Here is an 18,831-nt window from a genome sequence, read left to right on the forward strand (position 1 = left end):
TGAAAGTAATAACACGAATTTAAAAAATAAAATCTAATTTTCAAAATCAAAGAAAGAAACAGAATGTTAACCCATTACTAATTGAATCAAATTAAATAACAAAAACATAAACTAAAAAAAATACAAATTTGAGTTTTAGATCCTATTGAAAACAAAATCAAAATTGAATAACAAAAACAAAAACAAACCTCAAAATCGATTGAAGAAACCAAATTATGGAAAAACATAATACAAAAATTTCAACCTAAATTAAGATCGGATAAATAAAGCTTGAACTAAATTCTACGACTACGCATTTGAAAGTATTTATAAATCGAAAATTATAAATAAAAATAAAAAAATTCAAGGAACAAAAAAATAAACAGAGGAGAAGAGATTTAATTTGTAATTATATACCATACAAACTTTAAAAAATCATCAACGAACTTGAATCATACCACTACAGCACTACTTATAATTATTTGTTTTCAATTAGTTTACAAATGGTCGAAAGAATTGCAAAGTTATTAATGAAGATTGAAGAACCAAAGACGGGCAATAAGTTCTGCTACCCATAAATAAAGCAAGGAAAGATTGAAAGTTAAAATGAAAAACAAAGTTGTGAATTAAAAATAAATAAATAAATAATAATTAAAAAAACAAAAAAAAAATTACAAAAAAAAATAATAATAAAAAAAAAACAGAGGAGAAGGGGTTTAGGAAGAGGAGAGAGAAATAGTGAGGAAGAAAAACGTGGGATATATGTGTTCAATTAACCAAAGCTTAACTCAACTTGGGTTAATTGTTTTTAATTGTTATCGAAAAGTAAATGTTAGGTCTTTAAAGGTGAAAAATAAAAAGCGAGATCCTTAACGGTGAAAAATATGAAAAGTGAGGTCCTTCTTTTATGCTTAACTCAACCTATCACTTGCAACACACTCCACCACCACCAGACACCAGTCCATCTCATCCCCCGCCCTGCCCTGGCTCCCTCCCCCCACTCTCCTATAATGAACTAGACCCAGCTTGCCCATCCCATGATATTGCTGGTAATGCCATTATCTACCAGCTTTTTAAAACAATCAAAAGGGGCAGTCAAGAAGACATTAACTCGAGATTTACCAACACCCACATTTCCCTACTTAATGAGACTCTTCTCCCAAACTTTAACTTGTAAACACTACAATTCCATATTTTATCACTCCCAAGTTTATAACAGCAATGATGAACCGATTTTGTTCATCTTAATCATCACAACCCCCAGTAAATCCAAATACAGCCCTATACTAGTCCTCAAATTCCCAAAACACCCCTATTTGTCTTCAAGATTCAGTAAACAGCCTTGCAATGAACAAGCATTTAGCTGTTATAAACCAGGCAAAGTTCAATAGAGTGCTATCACAGCAATAACTACCAACACTTGAATCAAACCGCATTCATTGCAGCAGTCTTTTCAAATGTGATCAGAAAGCGTCCTTCCTACTTCCTAGACGGGAGACAAGTTCACCCCAACCACCAACATTACTAGCACTAAACAAGTCTGTACCAAAAGCCTCTATATAAACTATCAGCAATTACCAGACCCGCAAATCCCTTTCCTTCACAAGTGTCTAATCGTCACCTGGTATATAGTGACAGCATGTACACAAGAAGATAAGGGGGCTCACAGGAAGCAATCTCCAGCCATTACTTCTACAATGTAACTAAAGAAAGCAATAAACTTTAGATTCAAAGCTATTGCCATTTGGATTCGAAAATGAAAATATACAAAATACACCTTCCCTGGGCAATGCATCACCATCCCATATAACAAGGACAAGCTATCCCATGATGGTACAGCTTTTTAAGTGACCAAATGACCAAAATAAGTTGTTTGGACGATCCCAATACTTCCCACATGCAACATTGAGGCTCTTTTTAGACAAATACACTTTTGGTGAGAAAAATGGTTATCCAAAGCTCCACCTACTGTACTGAACCTAATCCCTTGTCTCAGAAAATACACCCTTTTCACCACCAGCATTTACAGAAATGCATTGCTACATTACTTTGGGTAAAGAATGTCATAGTGACCTGGACGATAAAGCAAGGTTATGTAAGGATTGATCTCCAAGCCGCTGCCACCACTAGACAAGGCAGAAGGTACAAATTCATGGTGATTTACACTAACACCACCAGTATCACATGAGCTACGGTCCAGGTATACAACGCGAATTGGCACACCTAATGCATCTGATAGAGCAATGATGTGAACATGATCACTTTCTTCACCCATAGGCTCCACCGATGATTTGCAAAACTACACATAACAAACAATTTATAAAATACTAAGCAAGTTAAGAGTCCATAAAATATTTTCAGACGATACAGAAATCTACCTACAAAAAGACAACTAGTTTCTTACATAATTACTTTTGTTAGCATAAACTTGCATTTACAGTACTTATTGAAATAAATAGGATAGTGAATGAAAAGACAACAGCTAATATGTTTAGAATGTAGCAAACAATGCAGCAAAATTTAAAATTATAAAGTTGAATTTATAATTCTGAGGCTACCCAAACCATGGCAGAATATAGAAAAGAAAAGGCAATATTACTACCGTCCATAAAATTAAACCATATGTAAAAATAAAAAAAAATAAAAAAAAGGGAAAACGGGAAAAGAAAAAAAAAAGAAACTGATCTAAACCAAACCAACATGTCATTCTTTTATACAACCAGGTAACAATTTATTAAATCCAAGACAATACCAAGGCATTTCATTATGAATCAACAAGGGGCAATAATTGAGGATAAGAATAAAGATGTCACCTAGTCAAATCATTATAAATAGAATGAGGATTCCAATTTTTACTTTGTAACTGCTTCATTTTTAGTGTAAATGTCCAAATATCTCTTTTTCAGGTATATAACTGTTTCGTTTTCAGAAAATGGATCCCAAAGACAGGGGAAGGTATGCCACTGTCCAAAAGGCAACATCAAATGGGAAGGGGCCGGGAGGGGGGATGCGGAGAAGAATAGGTTTAGGTACTATCATGGTTGAACTTGATGCATATGGGGCATTAATCAATCAAGATGGTTTTAATAATTGTACGTATCAATTGCATGGTGAATGTCTATAGTTACTCAGTATAAACAAAGCAAAAAGACAAAATTTTGCATCTATTGAAAAGCAGAGGAACATATTATTTGTAATTACTTGCAAGCACATTTTTCATAGGAAAGACCCCTCTTTCCTCTATCTACATGCTAGTAAATAAGGGGCAATTAATTGGGTGTGCTTCTACACCACATAGACGCAACCGAATAGGGATGGATAATTGTTACCCATATATAGAGATTATGCATCTGTTCCTATCAAACCCAAATCAGACCCCACGTAAAGGGAATTCCAATACCACAATGGGGAACGCTCATTGGTAAGCTATTTGGAAATTCAAACTTTTGCATCTAGGAGATAACAAGGGAAGCATATAAAATTTTTGAACACCACATGAAGTTTTTACTTTCCTTTTCCTTCATAGAGTTAATAAGGATTAACCAAATCATAATTATAGAGAACACAATGAGAAAATCATTATTGATCAATAAGCTTCAAAATCTACACTTTTTCCAAGTAATAACACCTTGTAGATCTCGTGTTCGTATCTCAAAATAATTAATTTTTCTAAATCGCAAGTTCATCTAATTCTTCTCTTATATATATATGTTCACATTTCACGTATGCCCTAGAGGTTCAAAATCATACACAAGAGGTTTATTTCTATATCCATATATCCCCTAGTATCCATCTCACTGTATCTATCCATCCATAAAGTAACACCATCAACCAACCAAAAGCAATGTTAGAAGATGCTCAGCAACTCGTACTTTACTAACAAACCCACCTTAGGGATGAACTCCAAAACACAAATTAAAGACCAAAATCCAGATGCACTTCCCATAATACCTTCTTAATACATCCTAAGGCTGGATATATACAACTTGATAAAGGTTAACAACAAAGGGGTTATTTTTGAGGACCTGTCAACCTGTCACAGATCCCACTCCCAGAAATATGGGTTGATTTGTTCTCCCTTGCATTAGGAAGCTTTATCCGTCTTATGCAAGGAAAGAGACTACTCCGGATTCCTAGCTAATCATTTCTAAGTAATTCAACTAACTCTACTTCCCTTACTTTCCAACAAATACAATAACAAAAGGACCTAAATCCACCGTCTTGGCTATCTAGCTCCCAAAGACACCAGTACTTCCTAAGGTCAAACAGGGGGTGACAATGAGCTTAGCACACTAGAAAATCAACCTTCACCTATACTTCATCTTGAGGCATGAACAAGCAAACCATTTTAATCAAGTTAAACTAAAGAATTATGATTTATAAATAATAATACACTATCCACAAATAACCTTCATGTTAGGCATAGTCCTGCATAGTAACAAACTTAGTAGGGTGAAGTGAGGATGTGAGAATATGAAAGGTAGTAGAGGGGACCACATGACATGGATTGAGCATAAAATTTTTCCATTCTAAGTAATACGGAGATTTTCTGTGGATATCCTAAAAAAGAAATGACGAAAATACTAAAATAGTAGAGTAGAAAATTCAGAATTATCGCTGAATATTAGCAAAAAGTTAGATATGTGTATCATAGCTTCAAAGAAAATGATTTTGTTAAGATGGTTTGCCTGGTTAAGTCCCTAAGTCAACTTACTCTCTTCTTTACTATATTTTTTTTCATCACTACACTATCTTCTTACAACTCATAAAGGATCCCCGGTTAAACAAGTTATCTGACAGAAATTCTGCCAACAAATAAATTTGCTGTTGCAACCTAAAAATATTTATAAAAAATTAAAAATAAATAAATAAATAAAAAAAATTTGTCTTAACTTCCAATTTAAAACCAAAGACAAACCTGATCCACAGTTGCATTAGTCAATCCCAGTATGAAGGGTTCAAAGAACTCCGCACGCTTTCGTATCTCCCCAGATGTTATGAATCTAAAGAACATTACAACTAACCAACACATATGTCAATAAACAAAGCAAGAAAGGAAAGTCAATAATAGATGTTCAACATGTAATATAACCCACCATAATCAGATATTGATTGATCCCGACTCCTCTCAACAAGCTCGTCATGACTGATAAAACAAAAGAAACAAAATGAGATCATGCTAGCATAAGTTTATGTGAGGGGACATCAAACATATCAACAAGAGGACATAAGAAGCCAACAAAGAGGACCTTATTGAAGCTTCAGTCCCTTGAATAACGTTTTCCAGCTGCTCAAGAAATAGCTGTAGACATCCGCCACAAAAAAAATTATAAATTAGATCAAAGAAGTAAATTGTAACACTTGCGACATAGAATAAAAGACACAAAAAGTTTATTTATAATTAATTGAGGCGCACGGTATAGTGGTTGGACACGAAATAAAGATCATGGGACTAAAATCAACCGCAGCATGTAAGGTATATAATGAAATTCCTTTGATAGTATACAGAAATGGGAAAGTGCATTCACCCCAAAAAAATCTTCAAACGTAAAGTCTGCATAGCCAAGACTCTGGAGTGTCTTCCGGCACTCTTCAACATTAGCCTTGACGCGATCTACCTCAGCCTTGTCTTGAGTTTCTAAAATATGCTCCTAAAATCACAACAAAACAAGAAGTCAAGAAACTGAAATCGGTAACAAAAAGAATAGAACAAAATACACTACTGATCACATATCCACGGAAAATGGCTCCTACCAAGTATGAGAACATGAAACTTCTGAAAAAGCAATTCCCATCTCCTCGAGTTCGCCTAATTGCAGAGTATTTTTCATCAAGAATCTGCGAATACAATTATAATTTTTCATTTATGATCGTCATTTTCATATACAGTTGTTATGCACTCAAAATCAAACACAAAATATCAAAAAAGAAAGCGAATTTAAACCTTGATCTTTTCAAGCAGAATAGAACTTCCTGATTGATATTCAGCAGCTAAAGCAGAAAGAGGTTCCTACATAGAACAAATTCATCCAATCACAAAACCTGATTCAATCAAATACAGAATAATCTACAATTTAGGTTACAAGTTCAACCAAAAGATGATCATTCAAGATTCGAATAATCAATGACCTAATTTTGTGGTAAACATGAAATTGGGGTTAACAATTATTGCAAACTTGCAATCAATCGAATCTTAGGGTTTTGAAAACAAAGGAATTAAGGGATGAAAAAAGAACCTTGTCGCCCAGAAAATGGATTTTGTCGGCTTGTTCAGCGCGAATAACAGAATGTTGAAGCATGATATCGTCGTCCCTGAAATTCTCCCAATCAGCGGCAGCAGGATTGGAGTTGCTTTCTTCCTGTTGTTTCGCCATAGATTTCGATTTCAAGCTCTTCTCCTTGATTTCTTACAATCGTCCACTGATACTAGCCTACTACAGTATTTGTATCAATTTTATGTTGCAACGGATTTTATCGTTGATACTACATGTGTCTACAGCCCATTAGGCTTTTACGGCTTCACTAGGATATTAACGTCCTTTGCAGCTCTCTTCACACACAAAAAGTAAAGTGGGAGATATTGTTATGTATACCCGAAAATGCAGTAAATTTTGATGATGATGAATACAAAGAGTAAACTTCAACTAATAAGAATTCTCTAAGTGTTGAAATTAGAACAGGTGAAGTAGATTTTGGAAGTGGAAAAGCAACCTAACTATGATGATTCGAGCAGATTCCAAGGAAAGTTAAAGAGATAGAAGAAGAGTTCTCTTACAAGAATTAACAGAGTTCCCTACCAGAAACTTGAAGACAACAAGTTGAGAAGCTTAACTTGATCTGCGTTGAAAACAGCAAGTTTCACAAGAACTTGGCCTACGAGGTTCTAGCTAAGAGCTGAAAAACAAGTGACAGCAGGAACTTAGTCTTGGACTGCGTGAAGCCAAGTATCCTGCAATACAATATTTGACAAGACAATTTAGTTGTGTTAACTTTATATTCTTTAGAATTGTTGTAAATATGATTGGTAGGATTATGTATGAAATCTATAAGAAACGTGACAAAAGCTTGGCAAGGTTAAAATAAGAAAGATTAAAAAAGATAAGTTTTATGAAAAGATTTGCTAAAAAGATTTTATTTCATAAAATCTGATTTTACTAAAAGATATTATTCTTTTCATAATTTATCTTTGATAAGTTTTCTAAAAAGATTTTCTTTACAAAAGATTTAGGCCCGTTCACTTTACCTTATTTTTGCTGAACTGAAATTATTTTTACTGAAACAAAATTATATTTGCTGAACTTAAATTATATTTACTGAACTTAAATTAATTTTACTGAACTGAAATTATTTTTGCTTAACTGAAATTATTTTTACTGATTTTTTTATTATAATTCTTCTTTAAGAAAACTGAATTTTACATAACTGAATTTATTTTACTGAACTGAAATTATTTTTCCCAATACCAACAATAAAAGGTTGAACTTATTTTTACTGAACTGAAATTATTTTTACTTAATATTATTTTTTAAGGTGAAGTGAACCGGGGCTTACTTGAAAACGTGTTTTGTGAAAATAAGTAACTTAACTTAAGCTATATTTTAAAACCCTACTTTCTATACGAGTTATCTTGTATAAATAGTAGTAGTCACATTTCACATCTCTTTGTGAGTTTATGCGTGAAGAATTCGAAGAGTGTTTAATTGTGTAAATTTGCCAAGATCATACTATGTCATATTAGTTTCGGATTTCATGTGTAGCTTTCCTTTCATATACTAGAGGTCAATTGTTTGTGTTGGTTGGGTTCTTGGGTAAGTGAATTATATCTTTGCATACAATTTTGTAAGCTTCTAGGTTAAGCTGAGTGAGAGTACTCAAGGAATACGAGTGAATCTCAGTCAGGGACTTAGGTTGGGTAGAATAGGGTTATACTGTGTAGCAAAGTCTAAGTATAATAGGTTGTAACTTATATGTTTGCCCTATTATAGTGGATTGGTTTGGTGTTGGAAATCCCTTATAGGGTCGAGGTTTTACTTCCAGTTAGGCCCTGAAAGGTTTCCTCGTAAAATCCTGTGTGCATTGTAAGTTCCTTTTATATTCTATTTTTATATTCCACAAAAGTAGTCAATAGTAAGTCACATACAATTCACCCCCCCTCTTGTAGTGTTCGTCTCAACTAACATTACTGTAGGGAATATTTCAAGCATCCCACACTTAAGACCCACTGTGATCATACACTTAAGCATGGTGGCGTCCAAAGGGAAGGAAGTTAGAGCAAAAAGAGTCGCCAATAAGTTTTAGAAACTTGTAAACCATTCACGATCACAGAGATCGCTAACTCCATAGTAGTCCTGAACCATGACTGGATGTTCGGGGATGAAGGTACAAATCTTACCTAAAAGAGATTGAACCTGCCCTAAATAGGTCTCTACTTTGTTCTTCTCATATTCATGTGCGCTTTCCGATCAACATACAATCATTATATTAATCCTAAATCTGTTTAATCTATGTTGGTTGATATTAATGCACAACAAATCTATTATTGACGATCACTTGAATTAAAATCATATTAGCCTAAAATCAAATTATTAATTATCTTATTAAATGTGATTTCAAGTACGAATTCCCTTTAAACCTCCTAAAGAGGGCGTGATCAAGCAATAACAATAATAAACATAATAATATTGATGCAACAATCATCATCATCAAAATAATCTCAATCTCATCAAAACATAATATTATTAGCAAGATCCTAGGCATGATACTAACATGATTAATAACAAATCCTATCACGTCACTTAATAATAAAAATCGAAGCTTCATCCCTAACATATACTAGAAAGCAATAAAATTAAAGCATCCTAATATGATACTAGGAATTAATAAAATAATAATCTAAGCATGATTTTTATAGAATTAGAGCAATTAAATTACTCACTTTGAAGCCCCATACCTCTTTCTATCAAAAGAATACACACGTTAGTAACTTCAATGAAAATATTAAATCAAATAATAAGAATAATCAAAGAATTGAAATTAGATTTGGGACCAAACCCTCAGAACTATCAACCTTTCACGTCGAGGTATAAGGCAACTTTGAGCTTGGCTAGGTATATTCGAGACTCGTGAATGAGGAATATAGTATTTTGTAAAGGCTAGGCTTAGAAATCAAGATAGAGAGAATAAGCTTTAGCTTAGAGAGAAAGAGAATAGATGATTTTTGATGATCTGAAAACGGAGGAAAAAGACCCTATTTATAGAGAAAAATTGACCGTAAACGATAGAAAAGAGTCAGAATCAGACTCGGAGTAAAACTAGCTCCATCGCGACGCGAAAGGACTATCGCGATGCAATAAGCCCATCGCGGCGCAATGGTTGCTGTACGATAAAGTTTCCGTACGGAGTCCTTCTTCTAATCAAATTATGTTAGTTAGAGTCCGTACTTATCTTTAATCAAACCGGATTTAATCTTTTAAAAAAACTTGTTTTATTCCAAATAGAATTGTTTATCTTTTCAAAATCAAATATAATTATAATTAATAATCCTAATCCCTTTAGAACTCAAAATAACCTTCTAGAAGATTAGGGCAAATCCTAATGACTTTAAGAATTCAATTAAAATTAATGGACCCTCCACATTATCATTGGGTCGCTCATAAAACTCATTTAGGATTCAGTTTAGTATTTTGGGCATAACTTCTTCGTTATAACTTGGAATTGGGCTTATAATATATCGTTGGAAAGGTCTTTTCAAGCCCCGTCCAACTACACAATTATTGAACCCATATTATGGACCAAAATAAACTGGATTGGACGCTTTTCGTAAATAGGATACGAAATGAATGATTTTCGAAATAAGAAATGAAATATTTTTAATAAAACATTTTTAGAAAACGGAAGAAATCACGAGACTTTTCAACATTTCACCTCGTTCGATATTTCAATGACGTGAAAAGCACTCATCACTGGTTTGGTTTTTGGGGAGACACAATCAGGTGTCTACAATTACATTTGTTCTCATTTTGTTAATTGTTTTTCATTTAATCAAATTAAGAGTAAAAACTAACTTTGAGTTATTTGGATGCACGGTATACATGAATGTGTATAAAATATTTCAATAAAGTGCTCATATCAAAATATTGGATAAAACTACACATGCTGTTATTAATATAATGTGATCTTTCGTATTCATTACACATGATCAAAATGCATGATTTACCTCTTTAAATGATACTATGTTTCTTTTTTTGGTGCATACGAGGGCCAAAGCCCCAAAAAGTAAAGAAAGAACAAAAAAACTACGGGTAACAAAACGTGGCAAGGCCACTCCTACGACATCATTATGTAAAATGCGACCAAGAGCAAGAGGTGGGACTTGGATCAACTCGAAGCGGTTGTTCTGATTTACTTCTTGATTGGCAAGCCAATCTGCAGCGCGGTTTCCTTCTCGATAAACATGCTTTATCTCTATTTCCCAGGTTTGGTCTTCCATTAGCTTATGGCAGCGTGCTATGTGATGAACACATTCTCCTCCATATTTTTCTAACTTCTGTAGAACTTGAACCACAGCTTTGCTATCAATCTGCACTTGCAGCCTGTGAATTCCCAATCTCTTAGCTAGTTCAAGCCCGTATTCAACAGCCATCACTTCAGCCTTAAAGGCAGAACATATCCCAAGCTTCAGAGAATAAGCATAGCTAAACTTCCCTGTTTCATCACGAATGATACCCCCTCCCCCTGCAGGACCAGCCGTACCTTTGGCAGCTCCATCTGAATTCAGGGAATGCCAACCTGCTGGTGGAGCTATCCGCTGAATTTAAATGATACTACGTGGTCTTTTATAAAAAAGAGTGGTAACAAGGTTGCTAATGAGCTAGCTCGTATCCAACCTTGGGATATTGGACACTGTTGCCTAATATCATGGGGAGACTTCATGGATGTAGCTTTATAATATACTTCGTGTATTAATAAGCTAATTGGGATTATATTGGTTACCTAAATTATTAATGCTAATTAATTATTAAGGAGTGTCTCAAATTGTTACTCCGAGGATATTTAGAGTCCGCCTGGATTGAGGGTAATAGCGCATAAAACTTTTTAGGTTAATTATTATGGGCCTTTTGGTATACCTAGATTGAGGGTAGTAATTTAGGCTCGTAATTCATTCCTCCCAAAACAGAGGTAAAAGATTACTCTCCCCCAGCGTAATTATGCAATTAGCCAAACAGGCATTAGGAATTAGAGCTAATTGCAATAACTGTTCTCGTAACGCTATCTATATCGCGCGTGTGGGCACCCCTAGTATAGAGAGAAATGGAATTATATTGCAACACAGGGAGTAATTTTTTTCTTGCTTTCAATCAAATTTAGATTATTGATGCTTAGTTATAATAAATCTCCATAATTCGACATATTTTGACCTATAATTTTTTGAGTTTCGTTCTATCCTTTCTAGAAAGAGTTTGTAATTTAATGTTGTTTCTGTTTTTTTTTTTTTTTAGTGCATTTAATTAATTAGAAAGATCGTCCAACAGTATATACGGGGAAATTTTGTTAGAAAGTGACAGTGCTGTAGATTCACTCTGTGTAATTGCTGAAGTCTACCACCAGTCTCCCATGCCTGTCAAGAATAACCTCATCAGGTTCATACTGCTGCTCAAACACCCATTTATTTCGTCCGAACCAGAGGAACCAGGCCAAGAAGAGTTATCTAGTTGGTTTGTTGATGAAAATTTATGCAATATCATGTTGCTGTTATGTTAGGCCAAATTGCTGCTGAAAATGCATTTGTTGGTGACTAAAGCACTTGATCGCAACGTTTAGATACAGAAGTGAGGAATCATAGAATATGCAACATTGCAAGCACATCGTAACAGCAATTGCATGAAACGATGAAATCAAAATTTTCAAATCAAAATTTCCAAATTAAAAGTCTTTTCATAAATTTACCCTCGGAAGGGTATAATGACAAGAATGTCAACATACAAAGTTAAAAATAGGAAAATCAGTAAAAGGAGTTCAGCCCAGGAAACCTTCTCCCAGCTGCTGTAGAGCTCTCTTCTATCTTCACCACACATATACACCTACAGAGTATATATTTACGAATACAGAGTATTTATAAGACTCAACACCAATCAAAATTTCGAAGCTCCAGTTGTTGCTCCATTTACTAACCCTCCTCATAATTACATGCACCGAGAGTAAATTCTCTCAACGCGTATAGTTAGATTAATCTTATTATTTTTGATATTAATCATGCAAAGACTGCATGACCAGTGCCTCACCTCACCCCTTTGGTCTATTTATGCACATCCTTATTTTAATTTCTCCCTCTTCATCCTCACCATTTCCTCCGTAAAACACTTTTGACTTTTGAGTTTAGTTCACTGCTCAATCTGATTCCTTTCCCGAACTTGAAGATGATTCTCCACAAGTATATTCTTCCTTGCTAACAACATTAGGAGGGCTCTCTAGTTGATTTTCCTCATTATTGCAGGATCTTGATTTACCAGGTCTAGATCTAACGTTAACACCCATGGGAAACGGCACCTGTAATTTTTTTTTTTTTTAAAAAAAAAACAGGAATCAGAGAAACGATGCAGGGTTACAGAATCACCCACCCATCACAAATAAAATATACCATGCATCACCAACAGGATCAACATCAATATTAAATTATTAACCCAATGTAGTTGAAGAGGCTTTGTAAAATGGGACAACATTACTGCAAGTCTGCAACTATAATTGTATACAATGGTAATGTGTTATAGGAATTTTTTTTTTTTTTTTTTTTTGTGTAAAAAATAGAGAGAAAGAGAAAGGGGAGCAAAATAAATCAAGAGTTGGTAATATATTTGCTTGATGATAGCTTGGCGATGCTCATACCTGATCACCAGTATTGGTGCCATTGCTGTGGAAAAGAATAGGTCTGCATCGCTTATCCTCATTCATTAAGCTAGAATTCTGAAAATGAGCAACAAGAGCAGCTTTCCCTTGTATGCGAGCATAAGCAAGTGATGCAACCTTTTCACTGTTGAACTTTTCCCATTTCTTCCCATTTAATGTCTGCCCATTTCAAACTTTCAGGTCAAAATACACTCAGAAGTAAGCAAAAAATGAAAATTTTGAATGAACAAGCCACTAGTTAAGAGTTGAAAAGAAAACAAACCTCATAGCATGAGATGATATGGCTAGGATCAATCATGTTGATAAAGGCATAACCCACATTGCACTTGTTCTGCATAACATGAGGATAGGTGTTAAAGAAAATACAGTCCACACAGAGGATAACAAAAGGTAAATCTCGTTTAGGTCCTGTCTACACATAATAGATAGTCACCAGATAAAAGTAAACTTGCCTTAAAATCAATTGGTAAATAGATGAAGTCATAAGTTCCACGGTGGCGTTCATCAATGGCAGCCATAAGCATCTTGGATGTATATCTACAAACACGTAAAACGTGGTAGGGAGCAAATACAATCAAACATGAAAAATGTCAAATTTAAGAAACTAAAAGCAATTCACTAGGATTGATTCAAGTAGTCTATTGACTCCATTCCATTTTTGTGGGATATATGGCATAAAAAGATCAATTATATAGTAATTTAATTCAATTAAAAAGGAAATTCTACGTACTTGTTAGGAATGTTCTTTATCATAAGAGTGGTTCGATTGTCTTCCCCCCGCCTAATGCGATAAAGATCAAGTTCATATAGTTTCTTGTTGTCAGCTTGAGCGGAAGAGCCATCACTTCTATTTCTTCTAGCACGTTCAACAGGGTGTTCAAATGAGCCTGCCATGTTCATCTGGTTCCTGGGGGGATAAATCATGCCTCTTTGATGATGGGAATTCAGAACATTTCTAGAAGAGATTGGAAGATCCAAGCTGTTTCCACCGACATGAGGAAATAAATTATGAGGAACAAAATCCATGTGGTGCAGAGGGCTGCCTGAAAGTCTCATATTCCCTAATGGACCCTGGTGGAAGCCAGATGCTTCAGGCGACCCCCCTGGATAAGAATTTTGCCTATCCCAAAGAGAGTAGTTTACAGCTGGTGCCGATCCCACATGATGGGGTAGAATTGAGTTCAGCATACGAGATGGTGATCTAGTGAATCCATGAAGCTGATGTTGGTTTTGAGGACTACAAAACCCATTTGATAGTGAAGGGGAGTTTGGCCACCCGAAAGCTGGAGGTTGGTGGTGATTAGTATTACTCCACATGTAATGATGCCCGGGAAGAGATCCGCTCGCATTCCCAGAAGTAGAAAAACCTATCAGAATTAAAGGTACAGTATAAGGAGTTTAGACATCCATCTGATTGATCTTAACTAAAATAAGTAAATTTCATGCTGTACATGCCTAGATTGACTAAGGGATGTTCACAAAGGAGATACACAAATCTCAAAACACACATACCGTTACACATTTCGACATTTGAGCTTATTCGGCCCAAGTGATTATTCTCAACCCATTCCTGTGGCAGGGAACTAACAATAGCAGGCACGTAACCGTCAGAATTGCAAGAAACACTATTAGCTAAACCATCACTATACTTCGGAACAGAGCAAGGATAAAGAGTTGGCAGGCCTTGAAAATCATAATTTACTTGGCTGGCTAACTTTCCAGACTCAGAGAACCCAGCTTGACAGCTTCCTGATTCAGCTCTGAGAAGGGATGGTAAGCCATTGGGGACACTAGAAGAGATTTCATGACGGGCAGAATCATCTATGAATGAACCCAGAGTTGCCTGTATGCCGGCACTTGTACCACAACTAGCATCGCTTTCCATGCTAATAGAGCTGATGGAGCTGCTTGAAATCCCTGAAAATAATGTTTCTAACATTTAATGAATAGAGTATCACCCCTTCACATTCAGCCAATACAGAACAAGTAAGAAAGTATCCTTACCAGCACCAGCACTACTTTGCTGTACACGAAGACCGGATTCCTCTTGCTCCATATCTGGGGGCAGTGGTTGCATTAAACTGCATAAAGTGGAATAATAATCAAAAGAAAATAAAAGCTCAACGAGAAAGGGAGAGAAATTGGCAACATGCTACTGAAACGTAGGTTTCAGAAATTTTGTATTATACTTCGTAACATGAATTTTTGCTTCAGCAAAATTGTGGAATTATACTCAGACTCTGCAGAGAAATCTTTAAAACTTGATACCTTTGTCTTGCACCCCCAGGACGACTTGGCTCAACCTTTATCTTCTTACCAGCAATATCACTTTGGTCCAATGCACAGAGAGCTTCATCAGCAGCTCTGACATCATAGAATTCTACAAACTTTTGGTTACTTCTGTGTGGGATTTCCCGTATCTGTGGGACATAAAATGAATTTGTTATATAATGCCCATTTGAAAGTGGTACTTGTGCACTGATCAGACACTAAAAGTGTTAGCATGTGCAAAGAATAACTGACATACTTACCTCCTTAACCTCTCCATAGGCACCAAAAATCTGACGAATATCATCGGTTGTAACAGAAGCATCAAGGTTAGATACCACAAGAGTTCCTTGGTTTACATCCTTATCTGAAGGATTGTCCTAAACAAATCAATCATGGGGAGGAGGAGCATGAGTGTATTCGACTTTTATAACTCTACTGAAAGCCAAGTCAAATGCATGAAAAGCTGAAAATAAATAATTATTACCTTTGGGATTGAGTAATGTATATCAAGCCTCCTTCGTCTCAAAGGCTTATTTTGAAGTGCCTTCATTGCATTCCTTGCTGCTCTGATGTCAAAGTATGAAATCATTACAAAACCCCTATGTTTGCAAGCTGTATACAGGGTGCGGATATCTCCATATTGCTGCAAGTTTAGGACAAACAATTAGATTAACAATCCTCTGTCAAATTTCACAGCTGCAAAATCGAGACAAGAACATAATTAATTTGACTACATTCCAATCATCGCGAGTGATAAACAAAAAAACTCCTACACCTACCTCAAAGAGAGCCTGCAACTCGGAATCTTCAACATTGCTATTTATGTTTCTCACAAACAAAGTGCGATACGGATGTTCTCCATAAGGATGTTCCCCATTAAAAGAGATACTAGTTCCAGTGAGTTGTCCGTTAAAGCTGCAAGGAAATTCAGAATTCCTTTGTACTGCAGATGATGTATCATCTCCTAAATCCATCCCTCCAACACTATTAAAAAGGTCCAAATCCTCTATGTCATCCTCTCCTCTTAGTTGAATCTTACTTTCAATCCCATCAACAACAACTCCAGACAGCAACTCATCATCATCAGGAAGCAGATTTCCTATGGTCTGGGCCTCAATTTCCTCAAGGGACTGAAAAGGTTCTTCCTCCTCATAGTGTGAGGCAACAGTATCAACAGAGTGACCATGGAAGTCGTCATTTGAGGATAGTTGCACTATAAAAATGAATTAAGAAACATTGAGAACAGATTAGTCATTCAGCACAGAGGAGCATGACAATTACCAATTCACCATATAACAGTGTCATGGGAATTTGAGCTTATATAAGAAAATCAAAATGAAGTAACTGTGTGGGAGAATCACATAGCAGAAAAGTTAAGTTTTAGCATCTTCTCATGTAAGGGGAAAAAAAAAGACACTTACACTTTCGGGTAAACAACTCAGACATTGAACTTGAAAATAGCCCATTTTCATAGTGAAAAATTGTGTTATTCTTCTCCCGTGACTGTTGTGCATTAGGATTTGATCTAGCGGCAGGATTAAGGTCCATAGAACTCCACAAATTCAAGGACCGACTAAGAGTTCTCTCTGCTCCCACTGCATGTCTTTGCAAACTAAAGCTGACCGTCTGTTCAAGATTTTCATGACTATTGAATGCTAGAGAATCCACATGTACTAGTTTCTCTATAGGTGATCCAGCAACAGGAATCCCGCATGAAGTGCCAGCAACTGCATCTGTCTTCATACCTGCAAAATTTATAGTGAAAAAAACATCATTTCTCCAACAATAATTTCAGGTTTCTTAAGTACATACAGAGAAGAATAAAATCAAACCAAGCTGATGATAAAAAGGAGGGATCATATAGAGACAAGCAATCACATCCTAGTTTGCTGGCCGAAAGCATGGATTCACAGCATGTTTAGCATAGTGTTTATGTGGTGGAAATGGAATCAAATTTGAGTTTCCACTACTTGAATCTGTTTGGATAGCACAATAAGAGGGAAAGGAAAGGGAGAGGGGAGGCCGGGAGGTAGAGCTCCATTTTCCTTCAATATCCTGCCATTTTAGAGGAATGATGTTTATCAAAAATGGAGGTTTCCCTCCCCCAATGCCTTATCCAAACAAAGTGTTAATGCTTGTTGTCATAGATGAGGTAGCACAATCCATTTCCCGAAGGTAACCATTACCACTTTTCATAACCTTTCTCAACTCCCAATGGTAACAAAAATGTTTCCCTCCTTAATCCCGAATTTTTAATACTAAGAATCCATTTCCCCTTATGTCTACCACAACAAATAATGGTAACACTTACGTAGTTACATTATCCTATTCTTCATAAATAAATACAATAGCATACCCTTTCTCCTTCTTATATTCATACCAAACATGCACTTACAAAATAATCTTGAACTTAAGTATACATAGCACATCCCAACATTGTCTGATTTACAAATTCCATTGAAAGAGTATTCTTTCATTAACAATGAAATGTTTCACTTTGTTTAGTTCCTTAAAAATCCAACTATATGTGTTGATTAAAATCTAGTTTCCTAATCAATATTGGTTGATAAAAAGAAAATCCAAGGAAAGAAAATGAGCAATACATCAAGGTATGAGATGGCACACTTTATCACCATCAATATCTCAATTCCGATAAAAAAAAATGGATGACTACTCCAATAAGCCATGACAGAAATCGTTATGTACATTAACAATTAAACATAATTGTCGCTCCATCTCTGCATACTATGCAATGACCATTAAAGAACTTGGTATTTAAAAAAAAATAAAAAAATAAAAAAAAAATTATAAGAATTACCATAGTTATTGATGTTCCAGAATGGAGATTGTTTGTCGGCAGGAAATTGAAGATCCCCAGAAAAGTAAGGCGATGCAGAAAAACCCTGCTGATCCATCATTTGAGACGGCATTTTTGATAAAAAAATAAAAAAATAAAAAAAACAAAAAAAAAAAACCCAATAACCCAATTCAATAAAATCACAACTTCCAATAATGAATTTCGGGAATAGAGAGAAACCAAAAAGACAGACAGAAAAATTAGAGAAGAAGAAAGAAAGAAGAAATGTATGAATATATATGTATATATATTATAAATAAAAAAGAATAAATTACGGCAAAAGAAAAGGAAACTGGTAAAGAATTGCAGGAGGGGTGGAGGGATCTAGGTATCTGTGCCGTGCAACAACATCCAAAAGAAAGGCTTTGATGCCTTAACACTCTCTCTCCTCTTTCTTCTTCATCTCTTCTTTACCCTGCATTGCACGTTAACTCTACCTCCTTCCCTTCCTCCCCTACCTGCTTTTCTTGTGTTATTTTATCTTATTTACGAAATGTTTATAACTCGAACAAATTTCTTTTTCTTCGCGCCAAAGGATATGCCCTCGCTCGCTCGCCTGCCTCCGCGGGGAGACGGGGGAGGGAGGGAGGGAGAGGGGAAGAGTAGGAGGAGGTAGAAGAACCAAAGATTGGTTTGGTTCTTTCAACTAAAATTATTATTAACTAATAATTTGGGGGAAATGGGATGTCGATTTTTATTTATATATTGCGCGAAATCATCGTTTGGATCATGGAACACAGAAATCATTTAAGAGAGAGAATCCCCCTCCAAAAATTAAGTGTTTTTTTTCTTAAAAAAAATGAATAAAATAAACTTCTCTA

General features: G+C 35.3%; 2 protein-coding genes across 3 annotated transcripts; both read right to left on the reverse strand.

The window, feature by feature from the left end:
- Window positions 1–1,679: 1,679 nt before the first annotated feature.
- LOC145582683 (OVARIAN TUMOR DOMAIN-containing deubiquitinating enzyme 1-like) lies at window positions 1,680–6,894 on the reverse strand. Its single transcript, XM_081639675.1, has 9 exons — window positions 6,755–6,894; window positions 6,216–6,529; window positions 5,924–5,989; window positions 5,734–5,817; window positions 5,508–5,630; window positions 5,229–5,281; window positions 5,076–5,125; window positions 4,898–4,998; window positions 1,680–2,278 (listed from the first exon to the last, which is right to left on the reverse strand). The coding sequence occupies exons 2-9, from the start codon at window positions 6,351–6,353 to the stop codon at window positions 2,024–2,026; spliced, it is 870 nt and encodes a 289-aa protein (XP_081495801.1). The 5' UTR covers window positions 6,354–6,529; window positions 6,755–6,894; the 3' UTR covers window positions 1,680–2,023.
- A 4,985-nt stretch (window positions 6,895–11,879) lies between these two features.
- LOC145581564 (protein MEI2-like 4) lies at window positions 11,880–18,831 on the reverse strand. 2 transcript variants are annotated; one of them, XM_081638576.1, is made up of 13 exons: window positions 17,972–18,831; window positions 16,575–16,898; window positions 15,933–16,366; window positions 15,638–15,796; window positions 15,414–15,530; window positions 15,151–15,302; window positions 14,887–14,963; window positions 14,395–14,814; window positions 13,613–14,249; window positions 13,335–13,419; window positions 13,145–13,213; window positions 12,862–13,041; window positions 11,880–12,525 (listed from the first exon to the last, which is right to left on the reverse strand). In XM_081638576.1, the coding sequence occupies exons 1-13, from the start codon at window positions 18,081–18,083 to the stop codon at window positions 12,367–12,369; spliced, it is 2,925 nt and encodes a 974-aa protein (XP_081494702.1). In that variant the 5' UTR covers window positions 18,084–18,831; the 3' UTR covers window positions 11,880–12,366. The 2 variants fall into 2 exon arrangements, with proteins under 2 accessions (XP_081494702.1, XP_081494703.1); XM_081638577.1 differs by having other exon boundaries at window positions 14,395–14,799; window positions 17,972–18,830.

This window comes from Chenopodium album, chromosome 15, assembly GCF_948465745.1.
Source record: "Chenopodium album chromosome 15, dcCheAlbu1.1, whole genome shotgun sequence".
NCBI classification, from domain to species: Eukaryota; Viridiplantae; Streptophyta; class Magnoliopsida; order Caryophyllales; family Amaranthaceae; genus Chenopodium; species Chenopodium album.